General features: G+C 37.6%; 1 protein-coding gene across 7 annotated transcripts in view; it reads right to left on the reverse strand.

Annotated features, from left to right (window-relative positions):
• USP24 (ubiquitin specific peptidase 24) overlaps positions 1-22940 on the reverse strand; it is a 71638-nt gene that overhangs the window by 31323 nt on the left and 17375 nt on the right. For 6 of the 7 annotated variants that reach the window (XR_010390266.1, XR_010390267.1, XM_064516249.1 and 3 more), the window contains exons 7-31: positions 22332-22397; positions 20830-20895; positions 19511-19585; positions 18539-18697; positions 17196-17310; positions 16590-16693; positions 12260-12367; positions 11723-11818; positions 11455-11616; positions 10174-10218; positions 9461-9568; positions 8652-8801; positions 7731-7862; positions 7076-7187; positions 6759-6835; positions 5727-5867; positions 5520-5573; positions 5211-5326; positions 4561-4627; positions 4280-4390; positions 3762-3860; positions 3511-3681; positions 2782-2867; positions 2539-2632; positions 2138-2293 (exon numbers count right to left, since the gene is read on the reverse strand). Coding sequence is in view for 5 of the 7 variants with exons in the window: in XM_064516249.1 (XP_064372319.1) it covers positions 2138-2293; positions 2539-2632; positions 2782-2867; positions 3511-3681; positions 3762-3860; positions 4280-4390; positions 4561-4627; positions 5211-5326; positions 5520-5573; positions 5727-5867; positions 6759-6835; positions 7076-7187; positions 7731-7862; positions 8652-8801; positions 9461-9568; positions 10174-10218; positions 11455-11616; positions 11723-11818; positions 12260-12367; positions 16590-16693; positions 17196-17310; positions 18539-18697; positions 19511-19585; positions 20830-20895; positions 22332-22397 (2670 nt within the window). In the remaining 2 variants the exon portion in view is untranslated. The remainder of the gene's footprint in view (positions 1-2137; positions 2294-2538; positions 2633-2781; positions 2868-3510; positions 3682-3761; positions 3861-4279; positions 4391-4560; positions 4628-5210; positions 5327-5519; positions 5574-5726; positions 5868-6758; positions 6836-7075; positions 7188-7730; positions 7863-8651; positions 8802-9460; positions 9569-10173; positions 10219-11454; positions 11617-11722; positions 11819-12259; positions 12368-16589; positions 16694-17195; positions 17311-18538; positions 18698-19510; positions 19586-20829; positions 20896-22331; positions 22398-22940) is intronic. The other variant, XM_064516251.1, reaches the window with a different exon arrangement.

A 22940-nucleotide genomic window follows, 5' to 3' on the forward strand; every position in this document is an offset into this window, starting at 1 on the left:
GTGTTCTTTAACAGCTCAAACCTTCTACCCTTCTAGACTTTCAGTTGACAGTATCCCTGAAAACACCCTATAGATGACTCGCATCGTAACTCATGATTTTTAAGTGTGTCCTGAAACATGGCAACTGATTTTTTAAACATCAGTCCAGGCAATTCTATGGCCCTGATGAACACCACCACTATATTGTTCCTCTTGTTTTAAGCCAGCACTAAATCTCACAGAGTGCAATTACAGCCAGAAACAGCCACGGCTAAGTCTGCAGTCCCTAGGGGTTAGACATCATGTACGTTTGTAATCAATTTCACTTATATTTTTTATTTAGTTTGATGGTAAAATTAAGTTATTTACTTTTTTGAAAAGTCTCTTTGGCACGTACAGCCAAAGGAATATTGGAAAACAAAATACATCCTTTTCAGGCTCGCAGGTCCAAAGAATGGATACAGAGCTCCAGGTATAAAATCCTATTACCACAGTGCAGGATATAACTCAGAACATCTGTAACATTTAATTTTCATCTCTTTCATATAATTTGCAAGTTTCCTGTACACATTTTTCAGAAAGCAGTTACCCTGCCAGTCTGTATCCCATAGTTTCAACAGATTACCAATGCGGGGCGGGGCGGGGGGGATAAAAGAAAACATTATATTTTGCTAAAAGACCTTATCTTCTAATGTGTTTGAATGGACCTGAGGAACAAGTCCACTCATGTAATCCACACATCTAGTCCAATTTACTTTGTCTGATCCCTTGCCAGGAAAGCAAACAACTTATTACTCGCTTTCATTATTTTCTCTGGCACAGAAGCAGCAGATAGCCATCTCATCATACTGTAATATAACCTGCCAATTCAACAACATATGCTTGCTGTAATATGCTAAACCATTTGCTTTTGTTTGCAGAACTTGTCAACATATTTTAGAGTCATAACCAATTATCTTTCATTCCAGCTGGACGCAAAAGGGGAGGGATCCCAAAATGCTGCTGCAATATGATGACAGGGTGCAGAAAAACAAAGAACTAATATTATTAGACTGCAGAAACCCAAAAGAAAACAACCATTAGAGAATTCCTACAGCAATGTTGGTGCACACAGAGTGATACAGAGCAGTGACTTTGTCCATTATTTCTGAAGCTGCTGGCAACCAGTCCTCCACCTTTAAATTGTCCAAGCCATATCTGTAATGAGTCCTTATATACAATGGAACCTACTTGCAGAACTATAAACCGCCCAGTTTTCTAGCATGTGCAGGCTAATGAGGCCTAACAATGAGGGCTGAACCCTCTTACACTCTTCAAAATCCATGCACTGAACACTTGGAAAGAACCTACTCACAGGGTCTAATCCAGTGTTTTGGAGGGCTGGATACAGAACTCCCTAAGAAATCTGCAGAAGTCCTACCAGATAAGAAGGTGTATGTATTCCATTCACTTCACATGCACAACTAAAACAGCTCAGAAACTCCTAAGTAAAAAACCTTGCATATTTGGATAGTGAAAATTCTTTACAGCTGAATGCTTCTCATAAAAACATTCCTTCTTAGCAACTACAGATATAATACGGTAGACCTATCTAGCAGGAATGTTAGTATTCTTTTTTGCCAGCTCCCTCAGAATCTCTATTATTATTCTCCCTTAAAATAATCAGTTTTTCATATAGGTTTGATTAAACTCAACCAAACTAAACAACAGCTCTCATTCATTTTTAGAAAAGCTGAAATTTTAGGTTTGATAAAATCATATATTGAGAGTTTCTGGAGATTCAGGCAGGGGTTTTACCTAATCAGCAAGAACTTTCATGTGTCTATGCTCCTCTCCACATAATTTAGAATACTCCCGCCACCTTGCAAATCAGAACAGGAGGGGCCTGGCTTCACAGCGAAGTCTAAGGGGGAAACTCATTTTACTTCTCACGCTGTGTGTGGAATTTCTGACATGCAAAAAAGCAGTCCACAACATGACAAAAGTGACATTTGCATTTTGGATAATGACCTTGTCATCATAGACTTGAGGCTCCCTGCAAGAAACTCTCAGTTATTTCTCAGTCCTAAAAAAACCCTCAAACCAACAACAAAAAACCCCCAAACCCCAACCAACCAAAAAACCCCACAAGCAGAGAGTGGTAAATTCATTTACTTACTTCTAAATTGTAGAGCACTCTGAAAGTAGACATGCCTGGTGCAAAAGATCTGAAAAGACTTTCTAGTATTGAACTAGCACTGGGCTGATGCTGGTGTTTTGAAGACAAAGATGGGGATTTTGAAGACTGAGAAGCCGATTCTGACAGCAGGGTTTTCTAGGACAAATATGCCAAGGAAGAAACAGTCTTAGAACACTGCATTTCACTGTAATTGGCAGTACATCTCATATAATCCCCGTAATAACCCTCTAGCCTCCAACTGCTCAGAAATAAGTCATTAATCCTTAAGCATTACTTTGCTGTAGAATTTCAAACCCTTCACAGATGATCATCTTACAGAGAATTTAAGAAACTCCAACTGTTGTTAAGCTCACCAAGATTAGTTATTGTTTAATCCATACCTTCCTTCCCAGGGAATCAAGCTGATCAAGGGCCTCCTGAATAGCTGGGTCAGTGGGAATCAAGAGTAGAAGCTTCCTCACTCGCAGTGTTATCCTGAAAAGTTACCAGAAGTTACTTGTGTAAAATATGGCTCCCTCAGCCACACCATGGCTATGTGGGCACATAAACACAGTAAAATAAGGAGCTATTAGAACGTCCCAGCACCAGCACTTCAATATTTAATAACCATTTAGCTTGTTTACCTTGGCTCCTCTAGATTGGCAAGCTGGTAAAGCATATCGAACACATTACACACGAGAGCCATGACTACTCCAGGGAGGGACTTTTCCTAAGGATTAAGCAGAAATACAACAAGGTGGGGGAAAAAAATCTTTGTAAGTTATTTAACAAGGCTCTTCACTAAAGCAATTCACCCAGATGCTAATCTGGCCCAGGGAAGTCTCATCTACCTTTTAGACCGAGACAACATTTAAATTTTGCCATTAAGCCATTTCTCTTAACAACAAATTTTTGAAGCCAATTATTTAGAGTTCATGTACAAAGCAGACCAGGAGCGGTCTGAACACGCTAGCTGATACTTCTTAGTTTATTTTCACTCTTCAGCTTTATTAGAGGAAATTCCCTACCTCCTTCCAAATATATAATCTCAAAATTAAATCAAATGAACCTCATTTGTTTCACGGTTTAATGAAAGATCCTGTAGAGACTAATACATACTAAGAAGGGAATCCTAGGTGATTGAATGCAGTTTTAAAAAATAAAATCCACATGCTTACGGCAATAGTGCTTTTAAATGCTTTGTTTCAATCACAGTTTGAAAGCAAACCAGGGCTGCTAAGGACTAGATACTCCAGCTGATGTGAACAGCTTCTGCCTCAGCTTACTCTACCTCTTTGACCCCAGCTGTGGCTTCTCAAAAACAAAAAAAAACAAAAAAACCTGAGGGCAGGTTTTAGGCTATTATGTTGTACCTGTTCCATTGCATAGGATGAACTAAAGACACTGCTGCTGTTGCTGGAACTAGTTGAGGAATCTGCAGAGCTTCCTGATGGAGTCCCACTTCCTGATGTTTTTACTGTAAGGACTTGTTCGTCAGAGAAGCCCAGCTGGTGGAGCAGTTTCTGATCTTTATTTACAGTTAGCTACAAGGAAAATTTATCATTTAGTTCTGGAGAAGAGAGCCAAATTCATAAAGAATGAGAACACTTTGTAGTAAACATACCAGGCTGTCGTTGGCAAATATCTGTATATTATCAACAGGAGAACTCAACATCTTTGCTATCTTCCACCTGACGCTCCCTACAGTTTCATTGCTATGAGCCTGTAAAATTAAATGACACTTGTTTGGTCAATCTGTTCGACCAGTAAATCCTAAAAGAAAGAAATCTATTAACGTTTTCCTGCTCCTCTACAGAGGATTATAAGGGTATTGTCCACAAAAGACATTGACTAAGACAGCAGTGGAAATGCTCTATCATTGACATTAAACAAACAACTCGTCTCCCATCCCAGAAGGATGATCAGAACTCTCTCCCATTACCACTCCCTGATACTTCCATTATGGTATCCTTGTACACTCATTCAATGTTTTCAAATAAATTTTTTCAAGCTGACTGTAGGCCGTAAAAACAAACAAACAAAAACCCCTTCTTCTGTTCAGTCCAGGAATCAAAAACAAATAAACAAAAAGAACAGTAGCTACATGATCGACACGGTATGACACAACCTGTGTACACATACCTCAATGGTGAAGGTATCTTTGGTAGATTCATACGTAACATTAAGTGTTAAAAGATGTCCATGGAAAGAGGCACCATGAGGTAGAATAGTTCGAGGAACAGAATAAAGGTCCTAACGAAAGAGAAGGACAATGGTGAATACAGTCCTTGAAAACAAGGACAGTTTTATGACAGTATGTAACAAAGCTGCTACAGCTGCATAGGCTTAAATAGGTTTTACTGTTTTAATAACATTAGAAGTTATGTTCTTAGCCTTGCCTAGTAAGAAATTACATATCTTACCTCTATAGTTATCACATAACGCTCTGCCAACAGCAACAGTCTCTCAATTATTACAAGTTTAGTTGACCTAGGGATAAGCACCCAAAACAAGAGTAACTTGTCTCAGAGATTAATTTTCAATGATCTCAGGTAACTATCATGAATTAGTTGTTTTCAAATACAACTCCCTAAAGCTGGTCCTTAAAGCTGAGGGTAATTAGATTGAATTTTTTTTAATATAGATAACCCACCCTGTGCTCATATTTAAGCCACACACATTTAAGTACACATAAGTACAGCAGAAAGATGAAAAGTGCTCCTTTTCGCTCCTATTAAAAAAAAAAAAAAGAAAAAAATCCTGTTGCCCTGCAAATCTTACCAAATCTATCCCCAAAAGTTTAGATGACTTTGTCACTCTGGCTTTCAGCCTGGTTTTCCAAACAGGTTTTGTTAGAACTTCTTTGGAACTCAAATTACATTTTAATTGGAATATTTAACTGAGAAGCTACCAGAATATACAACTACCAAAACTGAGAAGGGATCACAGAACACAAAATTTTCAGCTAACACCAGCAGTCTCACAACAATTTTAACTAGCACTCAAAATCAGGCGCGAAGTAGCTTGTAGTAAACATTCACTGTCACATTTATCCTTTGAAAGGCAGACTTGCCTGTAAGGAGACTGAACTGATGTTGCTACTGTAGGCATAGCAGTTGCTGTAAGCATTTTTGTAGCTCTTGTAACAGCATGTGTTAATGTTGGACCGCCGAGTGCTGAACTGGCTGCCTAGAATATAAAGTAGAGTATAAGTGCTGGTTTATATTGATGATTAGCATGTTCTGGAGAGCTAAGAGAACAAGCAGTACTTGTGGAAAGAAAATTTGCTTTAAATAGAATTATCACAGTTAATTATCCTAACACTACAATACAAAACTGGAAAAGGATGCAGGCACAAGAGCAATTAAAACTTGTCTTTTACCTCTAATCGCGTGTAACAATCAGCAATGAATTTCTTGTGCAGTGATACTGAATCCTGAAGATACAAAGGACAAATGAATTAGGACTTAAAAACAAAGTCATTGGAATCACTGTTAAAAAGCATCACACACTGGACTCCGTCAGTTTATCATGCAGAGCATTAAATATCTGACTGTCAAAGCACTTGCACATTCTAATATATGCTTACCTTTTTCAATCTAGGAGTTAGATTAATATAGCTGTAATTTATTATCAATTGAATAGCTTCATTGGCAATTTCTTCATCAGGTGACTCCATTGCTATCTTCCAAATGAAATCCATTCCTATTAATTCCAGTTTTTCTACACTCTATGCAAGAAAGAACAAGAGTAAGAAATACAGTTACATCTTACATATAAAAGAGACTTCAAACACGGGAACAAATCATGTTCCATCTGCTGGAAAAGTACCATTTGACTCAGTCTTAAAAACTGTCTTTTCCAACACGCTGTTAAGCTTTGACACAGTGCAAACTGAAATCAGTAGCTGCAAGCTTACGTATTTACACTAAAAACAAAACATTTGTTTACAAGTGGACAAACAAGTTCCAAAGAACACTCTCAATCAAGTAAATTGAAGAATTACAGACTTCAAGAACATGGAGAAATTTAATCAGGGATAGAATTATTTCACAGAAGTGAAAGTGGTAACTAACCACAGAATAAACCCTCACAAAACCTGTTATGATACTTGGCAAAAAATTATGCATTTGAAGTAAATTAACTCTCCATGATATACATCTAGAAAGGCTTTGGAAAACTATTTAACCTATAGCCCTTAATTTAAGAAAAATAGTGAAGGATCACAGAGTTAAAAATGATTGTAGGTTCGAACTTAAATGTGGTAAGACTCTCTTGTAGAGAAGAAAAATTAAAAATGGAATAGAATATTTTTCTTCTAAAGAGAAGTAAAAGATGTGCACTAAAACTCTTGATCCTTAATAAAGAATTAGCCTGCTCATTCCTTCTACAAGGTTTTAGAAGCTACATACTAACCTTCCAGCAACCAGTGGCTGATTTTCTCCCTTAACTCTGGAGTTTTAACTTTAGAATTATAACAATGTTAATGTTACGAGTACCATTTGCATATCGGTACAAAGGTGACCATACCAAGCAGCTGCTAAAGAATCCTTGTCTTACCCCCTTCCCACACCCAAGATGCCACAAGTAGTATACAAGAATGAATTTGCAGAACACTCACCAACTGAGTTCCCTGCCTCTTTAGTCGATGGTCACACAGGTTCACATTTTCAAAGAAAGTCTTAAATAAACTAAAACCTGCAAGTAAAAAAGGTGCATGCTTTTTATTTAAACTAAGTTTTTATGCTTCTTTTAAAAAAGAAGATATCACATAAAGATTACCTTTTTCCTTTACAACTGTTAAAAATTCAGAATGACAGAAGACCACCCATTTATAATACTGATCTCTAGAACTGTTTGGACATTTAGTTTAAAGATTTAAAAAGCAAGTTTCTGATAATTCACACAAAAATCTGTTCACCAAAATCATTTTCATACCATTCATAGTAATTTCATATGACTCCAGTTTAAGAATCTTCTCTTTGAAGAGCTGCTGTTGTACATCACTCTCTAGATCATGTTGTCCTTTTGTAAACCACTCAAAGCACATCTGTGAATGAAAGGCAGAAGTATTTAACCCATTGTCATTGCAAATATTTTAGTTTGACAGTGCTGTGTAAAACTGTCAGGTACTACAGCAATTTATTACACAGGGAGAGGGTCATTTTTACCTGCAGCATGAGGTTCAAAGCCTCACGCAGTAACCATACGTATACATGCTGCATTGCAACATTAGGATACTTAATAGCTATCTTTCACCCAAATAACACTGAACTTCTCTCATGTGACTCTGCAAACTTTCAGGTGGCCCTCCTCAAATGAGCATCAATAAACACGCAACTGGTCTCCTGGCCAGCATTCCTCTTCCAGTCAAGTTTAACGTTAAAAGAGCAGCTAGTCATAAGCAAACATGTAACAGCGGTTCCACTAACTTGCACAAAACACATAATGCATTATTGCTCTGTATTTATTGGTCATGTTTTAACATGAACAATATGCTTCTTCACGTTTCTTCAACAAGTACACATGCTATTCACGATCCATTAAGTTCCACTCCCCAACCACAGACATCAACTTCTCAAATTTTTCTTACCTCTCGATCTAACTCACAAACATCCTGGCCAGTTACAAGGCATTCCCAGATCTCTCTGGCACGATTCCAGCCCAAATAAAGGGTGGCTTCTTGCAGAAAAAATGCCAAAAATTTTAGATGTGCTTCCAAATACTGAAAAAGAGGAAATAAAAACTCAAGTTCAAGGCTTTTCTTTCTAAAACAAGAATTTTCAACATTCAAAGTACAGTTTGATTTCCCCCCCGGTTTTTAGCAAACTTAGTTGTCTAGTAACAGTACACTTTGCAAAGCCTGGAGAACCAGAAACTGATTCTACAGGGAGCTTTATGTCTATTTTACACTATTCTTAACATGACTTTTTTTGGAGTTATCTTTTTAAAAAGGCATACTCAATTTCACCTTGGATTTTCTATTACTTTATTGATATTATTTGACAGCAAGTAGTTACTAAAGTCACAACTTGTCTAACAAAACCCAAAGCTCAGCAACAAATGGTTACAAGCTATCTGCGTGTGCTTCTTCCATGTCCTAACTAGCAAACCTGTTTCAGGTTTCTAATGGTCTGTAACAAATTTAAAGATATAATCTATACAAGGCAGTGAAGCTCAGGCTGGTGGAGAAGCGGAAATATGCACAAGTTTGGAGACAGGAGTTGTTGGGGTGGAGAGATGTAGCTCAAACAGTTAAAGACTTTGCTGGGAAACTTGTAGGATTGATGTTTGGCCACCTCTGCTCTATAATATTATAACAAGGCTACAGTAAGACTTAATAGATAAATATCAGAACTATAAATAAAAACTAGTGCAATCGTTCAATAGAGGGAACAGACATACCCGTGAATTCCAAAAATAAAACATCACATAATCTTGTGCAACTTGCTCAGTGATAAACAACATCATGTTTTCAAAAAACTAAAGCAGGAAAAAATTCAAGGTTCAATACCTCCCGGTAAGTGTATCGGCCATCCACTAACGTTGCTCCAACGAGCCCTCCTGGACCTGCCACAGATGCAGCCAAACGGTGGCATGATATTAGGCTTCCTGTAACCAATTTCACTATCTCAAAATTTTTCTTTAAGTCTTGAATAATGCTCTTGGGGGGTGGGGTTGGGGGGGCAGAAAAAAAAAGAGGTTTTTAGAAAATACAGAAACAGGCACACACACGCACATAGAATCCTGACCTTCTATAGAAACGTGTCTTTTAGGAGAAGGGGGAATGCTCCCCCCTCACCAGATATAGTTGTAACCTTCTAAATACGTCTAGTCCTCTGATGTCACTGTTTTCAGCACTGCTGAAGCATGCATACTGTGGATCGCAAAACCAAGTCCCTCACCTCCACTCAGCCACACTGTAACACACATGGCTTGCGGGTATTTTGGTCTGTTTTCCCAAGCATCAACATCAAATAACTTCAAATTCTATTACTAAACAGCTGGTTTAAACATTAGCTATCATAATTTCTTAATAGAGCATTGCTTGGCTAATAATTTCACAAAAAGCTAAGAATTAAATAAGCCAATCCAGACACATCGAGCAGAGATTATATATACATAAACAGACACCACACATCACCTCTACTCGAGGATTTTGTCTATGTTATATCACTACACTGCACGCTTCAGGTTTTTTCTTTTTTTCTTTCTTTCTTTCTTTCTTTTTTTTGCTTCTAAACACACAAACTTCTATGTTCTAGAGCAGCACAAGCCTTACAGGCATCAGGCTTTCAGGAACATCTTGGCACATGTTCTTACCTTGTCTTGCTTTTGGTAAGTTTGCTTAATAAATGAGCGTGTGATTTCATGGAGCTGACGTAAAGCTGGCACCACCCACACAAACTGAGGATTATTGTGCTGGGACGACTAGTAGTAAGAAAGGTAAGAACAATTACACATGTGTACATACTCAACAACTGATTAACATGCTGTTAGATCCCTAGATGCCTAATGATTTCTCTTAATGCCCTCATTTCAAAAAAACAATCATCAGTTCAGAAGGCTTCAGTTACTTGTTCCTGGTCCCTTTCCAAGTGGACCAAAGGTGTCCTCCTTCCCTTTCTACAAGTAGTCCTTTGACACACACATATACTATTCTGCTATCCTTATTATTAGCCCCAAGTACCACCTCCTTGCTAGAGAACATGCAAATTAAGTAGGGGGAAAAAAAAGAAAAAAAGAAAAAAGAACTCGGTTGCAGCAGTGAGATGATAACCACCACCTTCCTCAATTACGCAGTCGCAATGGGAGATGAAGGAGGCCTGTCAGGGCATCAAAGGGCAAATACAGTCAAAGGAGGGCACTTATTGCTAGAGCAGGAATGATGAAAGAGAGAACTTGAAGTACTACTGAGGATTAAAAGATAAGAAGAAATTTGTGATTGGTGCTGCAAGGAGCCCTGTGATAGGAAGCAAAGGATATTTAAGCTGCATGTTGAAAAAGATCCTACAAATTATAGAGCACCCGCCTACCTCATTGTAAGAACTGCTCATCACGTTTCTGGAAGGCTTCATTTTCTGTAAAGTTTGACCACACAAACCAGTACTGAGGTTGCTTTTTTCATAGAAGTGATGTCTGGTTTAAATATTGACGGCAATCAATGCCACCTACTCACTTAGAGAGAACTAAAGTAACCTAGCCATATAACAGAGTTCTGCTGAAGACTCCCCCATGTATTTGAGAGTGCTGCCTTAATATAACATTCCCTCCAAGCCTATACTTTCCTTTACCCTAATGCAGACAAATAAGCAAATGATGTATTTTTAAAAATCTGCTTTATGTTTACCACAGTCCCTTCCAGCCTGCAGTTAGTTACAGTTTTCCTTCAGTGCTCCCCACTGCAGCACCTCTGTTAAGGCTCCTGCCAGAATGTTATTAAACTGAACACAAGAACAGGAAAGCAGAAAAGAACAGGAGGAAACTGCAAATTCTACAGATACTGAAAACCTTGAAATCTGTAGCTCTAAACATACATAAAAAAACAGTGCTCAATGCCAAGAAGGCAACATATAGTGCCCTCTAAACAACTAAAATCATCTTCAGATGCCACAGGACAAACAAAGTCTTGTTTACCATAAAAGAAACAAATGAAGTACAAGCCTTTTTCTTTACAGGCTTGTTTAATAATAATAATAAAAAAAAAAAAAAAAAAAAAAAAAAAAAAGACAGAAGCATTCCTGAAGACCTCTAGAAAAAACACCTGCTATGTGAACAGTGCAGTATGGGCAGTCTTTTAAGCCATGCATGCCTCTGCTGCTGCCAGGAAACATCTTAGCACAGGCAACTGCAAAATGAGTTCTTCATGTTAGATGAAAAGAGTACAAGTATTCCACTAAAATACAAAATTATTGTGATTTAAATATCAATTTTCATTCTGAGACTTGTTTAATGGCCATGCCAGAACACATGCTTTACTCCAAGAAAAATAATCTAGGCTCTCACATGAAAGGGACAGTTAAAATACTGACATACCTTTACAGTGGTTCCATTTGCAAATTCTAACCTTGGGTCCATCCTGGTAGTTTCCCATAAACTGATCACTCCTTGTGCTGAAAATTTGTTTAAAACAAAGGCAAGAGACTTACTATGAGTCTCATGGTCAACAAACTGGCTCACACATAGCCTACCCCTCTCGTGGACTCCCCAAGGTAAGAACTTACAGATGGGACGTGCAATTTGTGCATCTTGAAAGAAAAGGGCAACATCAAGACTAGATAGTTTTTGACTTGGAAAAAGATAAACAACAAACCAACCCTCTTAATATCCTCTATGCATTTGATGATGTAGCTCCTTTTGATTGCCTCTTTCACTGCATAGGCATCACTGAGGATTGTCAGATGTTCCTCTAAGGCCTGCTGAATAAGACTACAAGGTAATGTTGGAAGATGAGCCAGCTCCCAAAGCACCTCCAGAACCTAGAGGAAGAAAAGCAAGCTCAGTCAGCACCTAGTAACTGCAGAGACAAGAAACCCTATATTTTATCTAGGAAAAAAAAAAAAATCTTATTTCACATTCACACACCTTTCCAGTGGTTGTCTCCACTCGAGCTTCTCGACCAATGCGCCCTATCAGACTCAACAGCTTCTGTCGCACTCTATCACTCTCTGTCTCCCAGCTCTGTACAGCAAAGAAGCAACATTCACTATTACAACAGCAAGCATTATCACTCTTAAGTCTCAAGTGTACAGAGAAATGTGATTTACAATTGTTTTACTGCTGTACAATCAAAATACAAAAAAATTATGTTTCCACCACGCACGTTTTCTCATTTTTGTTACTGAGAGTTACAATACTCATTTACCTGTTTTCCAAATATGTGCTATAAGATTAGATATAATCATAAAAATCTCACTTTAAGTACCTTAGCACTGAATATACAACATACTTAAAATCTAAGTCAATTAGCAGCACAGTACCAGACCAGTCATTTGGGTTAAAAAAAAAAAAAAAAAAAAAAAAAAAAAAAAAAAGTGCTATTTTATAGCTAAAGGATATGGAGGCACAAGTATTTCTCATCAGTTCTCATCCTAACAAATGTAAATCCATGTGACGACTTACCTTTTGGATAAGAACAAATAAATGATTCAGCTGATCAGAGCTGAACTTCACAGCAGCTGCAGCAATAATGGTATGTATGTTTTCAATCACAGTGGAGGATTGTCCTGACTGAAAAGAGAAAGGAAACACAGGATGGTAGGTCTTTATCCCAAAGAAAATAGAGAAAAATCTTCATGTGGGTGTTATCCTGCCATTCCTATTAATGAGAAAGAGTAACAGCTTCTGACACATTAGCAACAGTAGATAAGAATAACTGACACTACTCCTCATTCCACTGGCAGGAGGACCTGAAAAAGTAACTCTAAAGCACCTCAGAACAAGCTAGTCTGCCAATGTCCAGTGGAAGGAGCAAAACAATGGTCTTCCACCCCTATTGCAAAGCAGCTAACTTTGTGCAAGTGTTGCACTGGTAATTCAGAACAGATGTGAACCAGCTTAGCCAAACACTGAAGTGAAATACAACTATTTCAGGGATATATAACAGGGATATACAACTATATCCCTTTTAAATAAGAAAACAGGCAAGAACATAATCATCTGAAAGAAATCTGCACTGTAAAAAGTAAAATGGATTGTTCTGAAGAAATTATTGTGGTAGAAGACTCAGAAGTAGAATGAAAAATACACAGCACTCAGATGTACAGTTTTTGGTTTACTGTTATCAGCTGATGAGCCTGAATCACACAAGAAAGCAGTAATAGTTCAACAGGAAGTTAACGATGCTATCTGAAATCATCCAGCCTACCATGCTGACCACAATAGCTTGTTTTCCTCTCTATACCGCACATAGATTTTTCAAGACCATTCTTGAAAGCCAAGCATTATTTCTGTTTACAAACAGAAAAACTTAGCACTTCCGGAAAATCCCCAAGAAATCACCGCTTGCCTCACATAAACCTAAACTCTGGGTCTTGCACAGATTTCATGATATTCACTAAAATATGACTTATTTCTTTAAATACTGCAGTAATTAAATACTAACCCATGTATCACAAGCCAAATCTCTCAATGGATTAACTAGCAAGCAGACCGATCATTGCTCAGGGAGGGGAAGCAAAGTCTAGGGTTCAGAAGTGAGGACCCATGAAGGGAACAGTCTGCCAGCAGTCCATCCCCACCGCTTGGGGAAGAGCGCTCCACCCCAAGCACTTCCATTTAGTTCAGAACCACTTGCAGTACGGAGGCCTCAAGCAGGAACTTAATGTTTCATTTCATGCATACAAGAACAAGCACCTTAACAGTCATAAGATACAAAGAGAATGAAGGAAGGGAAATTTTACTTGACCTTTAGGCTTCTGCTTTTACTAGGACAAAATATGGTTTTACATTAGTGTTAGATTAATTTAGAGACATCGATTTCATAAATTAAACTCTGCTGAACCTAACCTGTACTCTGCCCCACAACTAAAGCCAAAGCAAGGAAAAACAGCTAAAATATCCATTCTGACAATAACGGTATTTTCTTATTCTATGCCTCAATAACCTTCTCTGCATTTCCCTCTGCAAGAGAAGTTCACCTGGGAGCTTAGCCAGTCTGCTTTCATCCCTTGAGCACCATATTTCTCCCAATAATCCTGTTTCCCTTCCAAATGATCATGAAATAGCAAAAATCAGAAGGATTTGCTCAAATTAGAGTATACAAAACTGCTTTCAACAACTGCAGACAGGACTCAATGGCAGAAACATTTTTAATCCTAATACATTAGACAGCGATCTGAAGGATGGAAATATCATTCAAATATAACAGTGAATTCAAGCAACAGCCGCAAAGAACCATAAAAATCCCAAAGATCCCCCCAAATGAAAAAAACTTCTATCACAAAGCAGACCACTATAAAGCAAACCAGCCGGAACTGAAGAAAGCCTACATGACATTTTCCTGACAAGATCAGAATGCAAGTATTTACTTGGGCTTCCTCAACGGGAAGTGTGAGAAGTCTTAGATACTGCTCTTCGAGCTATTCCTACTTGCGACTTCTCTATAGGACTGTGAGAAGAAGAGAGGGAGAAGACAGAAACCAGCTGCATCATTCTTACAGCAGCTTCAAAATGCTGCAATGGCGCATAGAGTTGTAACTGTGCCAGCATCTAATAGGTCACTGAAGACCCAAGCTATTTTACTTAAATACTGTCTGGTACAGCAAGTGTAAGTTCTTTAATAAATTCCTAATACAAGAACTCTCTGGAACAGCATCTCTCCATCAAGCTAATTTTCTTTTCAAACACTAAGTACCTGGAAGAGACAAACAAGAATTGGGAACCAATGCTGGTTCTCAAAGAGTGAGCTTCTTTATTTTTCTAATTATGTATGTTGTATAAACAGGTTAAATTCAATTTCTTAAAGCCATTATACTGCTCAGATTCTACGCAGACAGTAACACTCATTTAGCATTGAATCCTACCTTAATACTTTGATTTGAAAAGACCTTGAGGCACAAGAAGGCTATTTCTGGAGTTGGACAGGAGACAAATTTGTAGGAAGTGAAAGTATCCAGTATAAGGGTGGACTCTCCTTTAAGTATTTCTACTCCTATTTCCAGGCCAGTGTCTAGGCAATACAAACACCACCATTTTCATTACTTAACTAAGTTCACATGTTGAATGCTCCATCTCTGACACTAAGGCTTTTTTTTTTTTTTTTTTTTTTTTTTTTTTAAAAAGAGAGCAATACAAAGCCTCCTCCCACACTGATGGGAGCACCATGGCAACAACAGTCAGGAGGGGGAAGAAGCTGCATTTTATTAAGGAATACAAACAAAATGAGCTTGAATCATGCTTCAGCTCTATTAAGCAGGCAAGACTTGCCACCATGCCTAAACATGCTATAGATCTGACAGAATCTCCAAAGAGAGAGCTTGAACCTTCAATATTTGGACAGGGAAGTAAACCGTTTCCTGCACTGGAAGATTAAATTTCTCCTCAAAATGTCCAGATGACATTTACATTAAACATCTAAATCACCTTTCCTATACAGTGCTAAGCAGAATGTACATACGGTGAATGTGGAAAAAAAAATGACTAGTCAGTCAGTAATATATATTTACAGGAAGTTAAGTGGGTATTCAAACAGTTTGAGCCCACTCTCTTTAAACTCACACTGTGAGCTCCATTCAGATTTATATCTCCAGCCAGGAAGATTAATATCCTTAGGGCATGGTGATTAGTATAGACAATCTCTCTATCACCTATTTCAGGCTGACTACCTCTTCTTCCAAGTCAAATATTTTGCAGCTCCCTTACACTTGTTGCAAAGAATTGAATTTCATCTGTAAGATTTAAGCTGTGTTACAAGAGATTGTCAGAACAGTTAATTTTAAATAGTAAAGGAAGAAATAGGAGAAAGACTTTCTTTGCATTAACATACTGTAAAAATCTCAACATCTCCACTTTGCAATGGAGAGATGCCTATACAATAAAACAAGAATTCACATGACTACACTATTTTCTCAATGTCTTGTTGCATTAGAAGAGAAACCTCCACTAGGAACAAAAAGAACACATTCTTTATTAGGACATTAGAAATACACAACATAAATTTAAATGACAATTTAGCAATTAAAATTAATTTTTAATAATAAAGAGGCTTTAAATATAAGAGATTACAACTTCCTGTAGGTACAACTTGGTATGTTCCTGTGAACATGCATGCTGGCTGTTATGGAACAGGTGCATCTAATAATCTGAGAAAATATTCTTCGTGCCTGTTTTAACAGCCCTGAAAGTCAGGAAGAGCCATACAACCCTAGAATTCCAGAATTTGTGTTAATCAGAAGCACTGCATTTCAATGTCAGAGAAGAAAAGTCAAAATAGAGGAAGGGAACATCATAAGAAACAGTGTCTTCTTCAGCACCTCAACTGCAGAATGGCATGTAGCCTTTGAATGCAGAGTTCAGATACCTTATAGTCCAGCACTAGCAACTGTATTTCTTTTTGCTTTCCTGCAAACGTTATTTCAAATTGCATGAAGGTGTCCGAGCAGACTATCCAAAGCTTGAAAACGCTAGGTCTTGCTCCACTGATTCTTTAAGAGGTCTAGCTCTGGGATGGCATAGAATTCTTGGTTGACAAAACTGCTGTGAGGAAGTTCTTGCCCAGAAAATATTCTGCTGTGCCTTTGAGGTAGGTGTAATGTTCACAGAGATGAAAATGAAATTGAAGGGAATTTATACTGATACTGAAGTGTATATTAACAATGTATTGTCTGTCCCTCAGGGAATGAGGCAAGCAAATGCAATCCAGCAGGTAAATGAACAACTAAGGAACTTGGTAATACAAGGTACTTATTTTTGTAACGCAGCCTAAAGCATCTGCCTAATCTTGGTAGCTTACCTGTATTCTCCAAATTTTAGTGAGCTCATCTAAAGATAGTTTACTGCCCAGCAGTTCAATAATTCCCTTTATACGATCACAGTATTGCGCTTGATCTATATTACCTATGAAATAAGGAAAGACAGCTGAATTAATATTTTAAAACAGTATTAAATACACTGAATACATAATAATAAACCAGTTATTTTAAAAGAGACAAGAACAAAGCTATCTCCACTTGAAAGTTCTTTATCTGTTGTTACAGGCAAATCCCTCAGTCTAAAGAAAGAAAGAGTAAGCCTCTTAACTTTAGTTCATTCATCTGATAGTACTTTACACCTGTATGGTCTTACTGTTTGGAAAAAGAACTCTTCTCTTTTTTCTAGGGGCTAACAATACAGATAAATAAAGAGAGTAAAAAACACAGATAGAGCAGAAGACATCTGCACATCTGGATGTTAGCAGCAGTATTCACAGGGTTTTTCTTACTCTATTTTGATGATGAGAAAACCTTTGAACTCCTTTGTTAATAGTGTTCCAATAAAAAACATATTGAAAAGCACAGACCAAGTTTTTAAATTTAAGATATTCAAAGCACATGCCAAAAGTCGTCAAGGAATTGCTTACCTTCTAGAGCAATTGACAGGACAGAGTTTTCTACCAGCCAGTTTAGTAATCTGTCTGTATCTATTGCATTCTTCACAGATTTCGATACAGTGCTGTCTTCTATTAGTTTGGTTACCTAGGAATTGCAAAACATGAATTTTTTATGATGCTTCCTACATACATTATGCACACAAACGCCGAAATCCATTCAAGAAATCTATTCAATGCTTACTACAAAGCTTAAATTTGAGTCCTTTCAAGCACAGGAGGGTTTTTTGTTTTTTAAAAGAATAAGTTGTTCAAAGGCAAATTCCTAACCAGAAACACTTTTTTGGCATCACTCTCTAATGCAGCAGATTCTTAATCCATTCTGACATAGAAAATATGGCCTAACTGCGCTGCAATTTTCTTTAGATATACCAGAAGTGGGTTATGTCAGGCTTCTGCCTCTGACACTCAAATTAGTGCCCTATTTTTATCCAATACAGAACTGATAAAAGCTCCTCTCTCCAGGGAGAAAGCTGGAGAAAGTACATTTCTGCTAAAACCTTCAAAAGCTGCACTTTTATAACTTCACCAAGGATACTCAACATATGACTAAGAACCAAACAGCAATGAGGTTTAACATCTCAATTTTTCCTTAAATAGAGAAGCAAAAAAACTCCAAAGAGACTCAAAAATACCTTACATCTCTGCATGCTAAAAAGGGCACTTTTTGGTGCATTATTGAGTTGTACAAGTTCTAGAAGGAAGAGATGAATGAAAACCAAGCAAACAACTTGTACTCCCATGAAAGAGAAACTGTTTTCTTCTGCTTTGAAGAGCCTACCACAAAGAGCTCTGGTCCATAAACTAAGACGCCTAAGTGCTACTACAATGTCCACACATAACAGTAAAGAAAAGCAATTACATAGTGTGGTGTGATAATCTGACGCAACTTGACTGAAAACACCAATCCAGCATTAAATCTCATGGAATTTTTTTCCCCATGGGAGAGGGAAGAGAGAAAAGAATACAGGATGCCCTGAATTATCAAAGTGATCTTGAAGTGAATTCTCATGAATAGCATAGGCTACTAGCTACAGGCTTATAAATGAATTTGAAATTGCAGCGTTTAAAAAAGCTTCAAATTATGTTTGGATGTTTCCTAATTGGGAGGCCACAGTCCTTGCACTGGCTACTAATATTATATAATGTCATCTTAACTTCCTACGGTATTTATTAGGAACGGAGCGCTTGCTAAGGCAATACAATTTGTTAGGAAACATTGTGCCCCCTTGTTTTTAAGGTTATGGATTTGATGATTTACTAACAGCTCCTCTCAGATACACACACACCAACAGACACACAAAAAACAAACTTACTTCTTTGAGGGAATTCATTTTTGCACTGAAGTGAGGAGATTTTAACATGCGCAACAGAATGTCCAGCCGTAAGTCATCTACTGCAGTTACCAAATCAGGTTGGAAGCGCATACACAGCAGTTTGATACCAGACAAGAGCTCAGGAATACTGACTAGTCTCTGTTTAAAACAGCAAAAAAAGGACAAAGGCATTACTACTTTTGCTATTATGCTGCAGACTTCAGTGATCCACAGAGAGTAGGTTTAGCGAACCAATATAGACTGCTTAAGTTATAAAATGCAGTACTATGGATATCTGAAAGTATTAATTCTACACTTACAAAACCATAAGGCAATAAAACCTCTGGAAAAGGTGGATTCTCTTGCTACAAGTTCAGTACACTAAATTGCTTTTCTACAGATACACAGCCACTGCATACTTTCCAGTACATAGTTCTAAGCCTAAGTAAAGAGTCAAAACTAGTAAGTTTATTAGAACTGAATACTAAATTTGATACAATGCAGGAGATAGTCACAAGTTGCGTGGAAATTGTATCAACAACTACCAAATTCTTAGAAACAAACAACTAATGCAGCAGTTGTATCTACGAAAGCAGTTTTAAACTTTCTAGTATCAACACAACGCACACAAGTTATAAGAACTGCCAGATATCAAGCATCTTCAAGTCAGCTAGAGAAGTGGACATTCAGCACACTACACGAGGACTTACAAAAAGATATCTGATAATTACTGTGGGAAAGTATCTTAAAAAGAGTCATATAACATCAGATATTTACTGAAGAGAATTTAACACGGAAACCAGAAAATGCAGGGTAGCTACTCTTCAATATTTTGTGCTATGTCATTCAGTCGTAATTCAGAACAGGCTGTATTTACGTCAGTGAAAAGGAAGGTATTTTCTGGTCTATACTGCCAGCACTTCCAAGACATACAGTAAGTTCTTCCTAAGTATACAATACATACAACATTACCTTATCTTTCAAGTCCTTCTCTTCTACATTCTGTACATATTTAATCATTTTGTGAATGACTGGATCCAGCATGGGCTAAAGAATGCAAAAACAAAAAAGCAAGACAATCATTTTATGCTTCCTGAAATGGCTTACATTATTCAGATGATCTGGCTGCAGTAGAATGAAACACTTAGCTTAAAGCTCACAATTATCTTAGACATAAAGCAACATGTACAAGTCTATGAATAATCCTGCCAGGTATGTCCAGAAAAAGACACAATTAGAGTAAGAAGCCAACTTCATACCACTGCAATACAGGCTAAAAGAAATGACCTTTCAAAATGCATCAATTATTAGACACACATGGCCCTCTGGCTTCCTGTGGCTTCTTACCTATTTCCTCTTCAAATAAACACCTTCAGTCATTCACTAAACTGGTAGTTTTTGTAGACAAGTGTAGATATGCAGCTGTGAGCACGTCTGCCTGTATACACAGATCATCGGATTTTTTTTTTCCTGTACCAGAATTTTTCTGGTGAAAACTCTCAGAACCAAAAAGAGTTAGAAACAAAATTAATCCACCAAGCTAGATTCTTTTCTCATATGCTTTACACTGATAAAGCTTACCAATGGCAGTGGCATAACTTCTCCCTCTTGCCATTATAAATAAGAGATTAAAGATATCTGTGCTTAGAAAATGAACCTGAACATTGTCCAAGCCCTCTATCCATCACCCTCAGAATATGCCAAGAAACTACACTGAAATTTTCTACCTTCTTAAAATATCCAATCAACAACCCATCTGTTTGTTCAGTGGTGACTAACTTCTGGTTGGGCAACACATGGTACTTCCTGTCTCCTTCTGCATTTGGTTCCTAAATCAGTAAGTGAAAGCTTCTTTCCTCGATGCAGTGTTTCACACGGCCTTGCTCAGTTTCAAGAATTGAGCCCACTGGCTGTTAACTGTATCTTGTGAGAAGCTACGTGCTCTGCCTTACAAACAGCAAGCTTTGAATTCAACCCCAAAACAGAAGCTGGACATTCATCTGAAACAGGCATACTCAAAATGATTTGTGTGCTTTATGCAACATGAGTTTTGAAGGCTTTTAAGATTAGTCACCAGTTTCACGCCACCACAGTTTTAAATCATTTTTCAGTCCTTTGTTTCATTTTTCAAATTCCTAGGACAAAAAGAACAGGTCCTACATAGCTGCCTTTCTAATATCATGCTGCCTGAGAACACAAAACGCCCCATCTAAATCTCAACAAACTACTACAACCACGTGTTTCAAGGCTTTGCTATTTGCTGAAAAGCATTCATAATAAAGGCATTTTACCTGTACTACGGAAGAGTTGAGATATTCTGCACAAACTCCGAATGGCTGAACTAATGCAGAGATTGCCTGAAAGAAATGTAGCAAGTTTTTAGGGGGAGATAAGATGTCTTTTCAGAGCTAGTGATCTACACCTTAGAAGGCAAATGCAGGTGAATAAATATTATGCATCACACACCATAATTTCCTGTCCCCTGTTACAAATTGATTCTGACATGTAACTCCTTGACAACAAGGCATGGTCCAGGAAAGAGGTTTACTCTATGGCACACACTATGTACCATATATTTTTTCTTGAAAGAAAAAGTGCCTTCTCAGTTTTCACTAGTCTCAGGCCCTTCATCATTCTGTTAAATCTCACAGTCTAATCATGTTTTAGCCACAGAAGTAAATAGACAAAAACAGACACATCACATTTGGGTTGCTCTCTACAGCATTGACAAGCGTGAACGCAAGACTTGGGTGAAAAGTTATATGGTGAATTTCTTTCCTGAAGCATTAAGCAGGAGGAAGTGTTTGTAAATATGTCATGTAAGTGCCAAGACTTCTTCAGTCCACCATTCTCAAGTGATATCTATTTTCAGGATATTAAGAGTTTGAAGATATTTCTTTGCCAATACAGCACACCAAAATTGGCTTCCTCCTCATAAAAATTAAAGTATTATAAAATTGAGTGTGCATCACTGCAGTTGAAGGCCTAAGTTAAGCGATGCTGAACAAAACTTTCCTCCTAAGCAAGAAGTTATTAGTCATTTAGGAAGGTCAAAGTTTCTATTACAGTATCAAGATTTAAATTGAGTTTCCCTATTCTATCATGCTCACATATGAACTTCTCTCTCATGAAGTGGCAAATATCAATACACCATAACAGAAGAAGTCGAATTCTCTCCAAATGGCAGTTCATTGACAACAAACAGATTAGGGACTGATCCTAAGTGACGTGGCTTTCCTTTAACCTTCTTGTTCTCCAAAACTTGAAAGAAAATGAGAAGTCTCCTGAATATAGGTTAGGAAACTAAAAACGAGATGATATGCTTTGCCATCAAAAATTAACTTAGAACTGTTAAACTAGTCAGTTTTTAACACAGCTCTTGAAAAGTTGCTTAGGATTAGACAGTGTCTGGCTCCCTAAGAATTTTTTTCCTAAACAATTCCACACTTTTTTCAAAGTGCTAGAAATTACTTTGCTTACAGCTAAATGCAGCTACAGCTAGAGTAAACAAAAAACCAATGACATACTGGGGAATATACAGTGACACTAGACTAAAGGTACAGAAAGGTACACTAACTTCTCTGTTTTCTATAAAGCCTCAAAAGCTCCTTATTCATGACTCCTGTGCACAACCTCATCTCACTTCCAGTCTGACAGCACTTCTCCAGCTTTCTGTGGGGGCAGTGCTCTGATATCAAAGCAAAAGGTAAGAGCACTGTCAAAAGGTACTACTGATTCTTCTCGAAAATTATTACAGAAGTGGAGAAAATCAAGGGACAGAAGATGAACTTACCCCAAGTTCAATATCTTCTGAATTGAGTTTTGACTGAATTGCTGAAAATCCACCCAACTCTGCAAACTGAAATAAAAGAATCAGCATTACATCAGTGAACTACAGTATTTCATCTTTTAAATATGCTTTTACATCAAATATTTCATTAAGAGTTCCTGGGCTGCCAGCAAGTATCCTTTACTGTAGAACATCACATTCAACATGAGCTTTGTGTTTTCATGAGAATTCAGTGGCACACTAGGGAATGCCATGCATTATACTTGGGCACTAGTTTGAGCATCAAGCTAGAAACTCTGTCTCTGGTAAAAATGGGCACGGGGAAGAGAGCTAGATCCACATAAAATGACAGCTGAGTGGCCTGGCACATTTCACTGGGGAATATCACTGCAGTCTAAATTGAGCTCTGGACTTGCTTTAGTGCTAGCTATCTCATTAGTGTAAAGGTTATCAAGGGAGAAGACAGCAACCCAAAGAAATGGATTTAGCAAGACCCTTTCCTTATATGTAGGGAGCAGGATTAAAAACAAACTACTTCCTGTGGTTGTCACTCTCTAAGGAAAGAGAGGGAAAAACAAGAGGAGAGGCAAGAAAGGAAATTATTCTCTCTCA

Source organism: Dromaius novaehollandiae, chromosome 8, assembly GCF_036370855.1.
Source record: "Dromaius novaehollandiae isolate bDroNov1 chromosome 8, bDroNov1.hap1, whole genome shotgun sequence".
NCBI classification, from domain to species: domain Eukaryota; kingdom Metazoa; phylum Chordata; class Aves; order Casuariiformes; family Dromaiidae; genus Dromaius; species Dromaius novaehollandiae.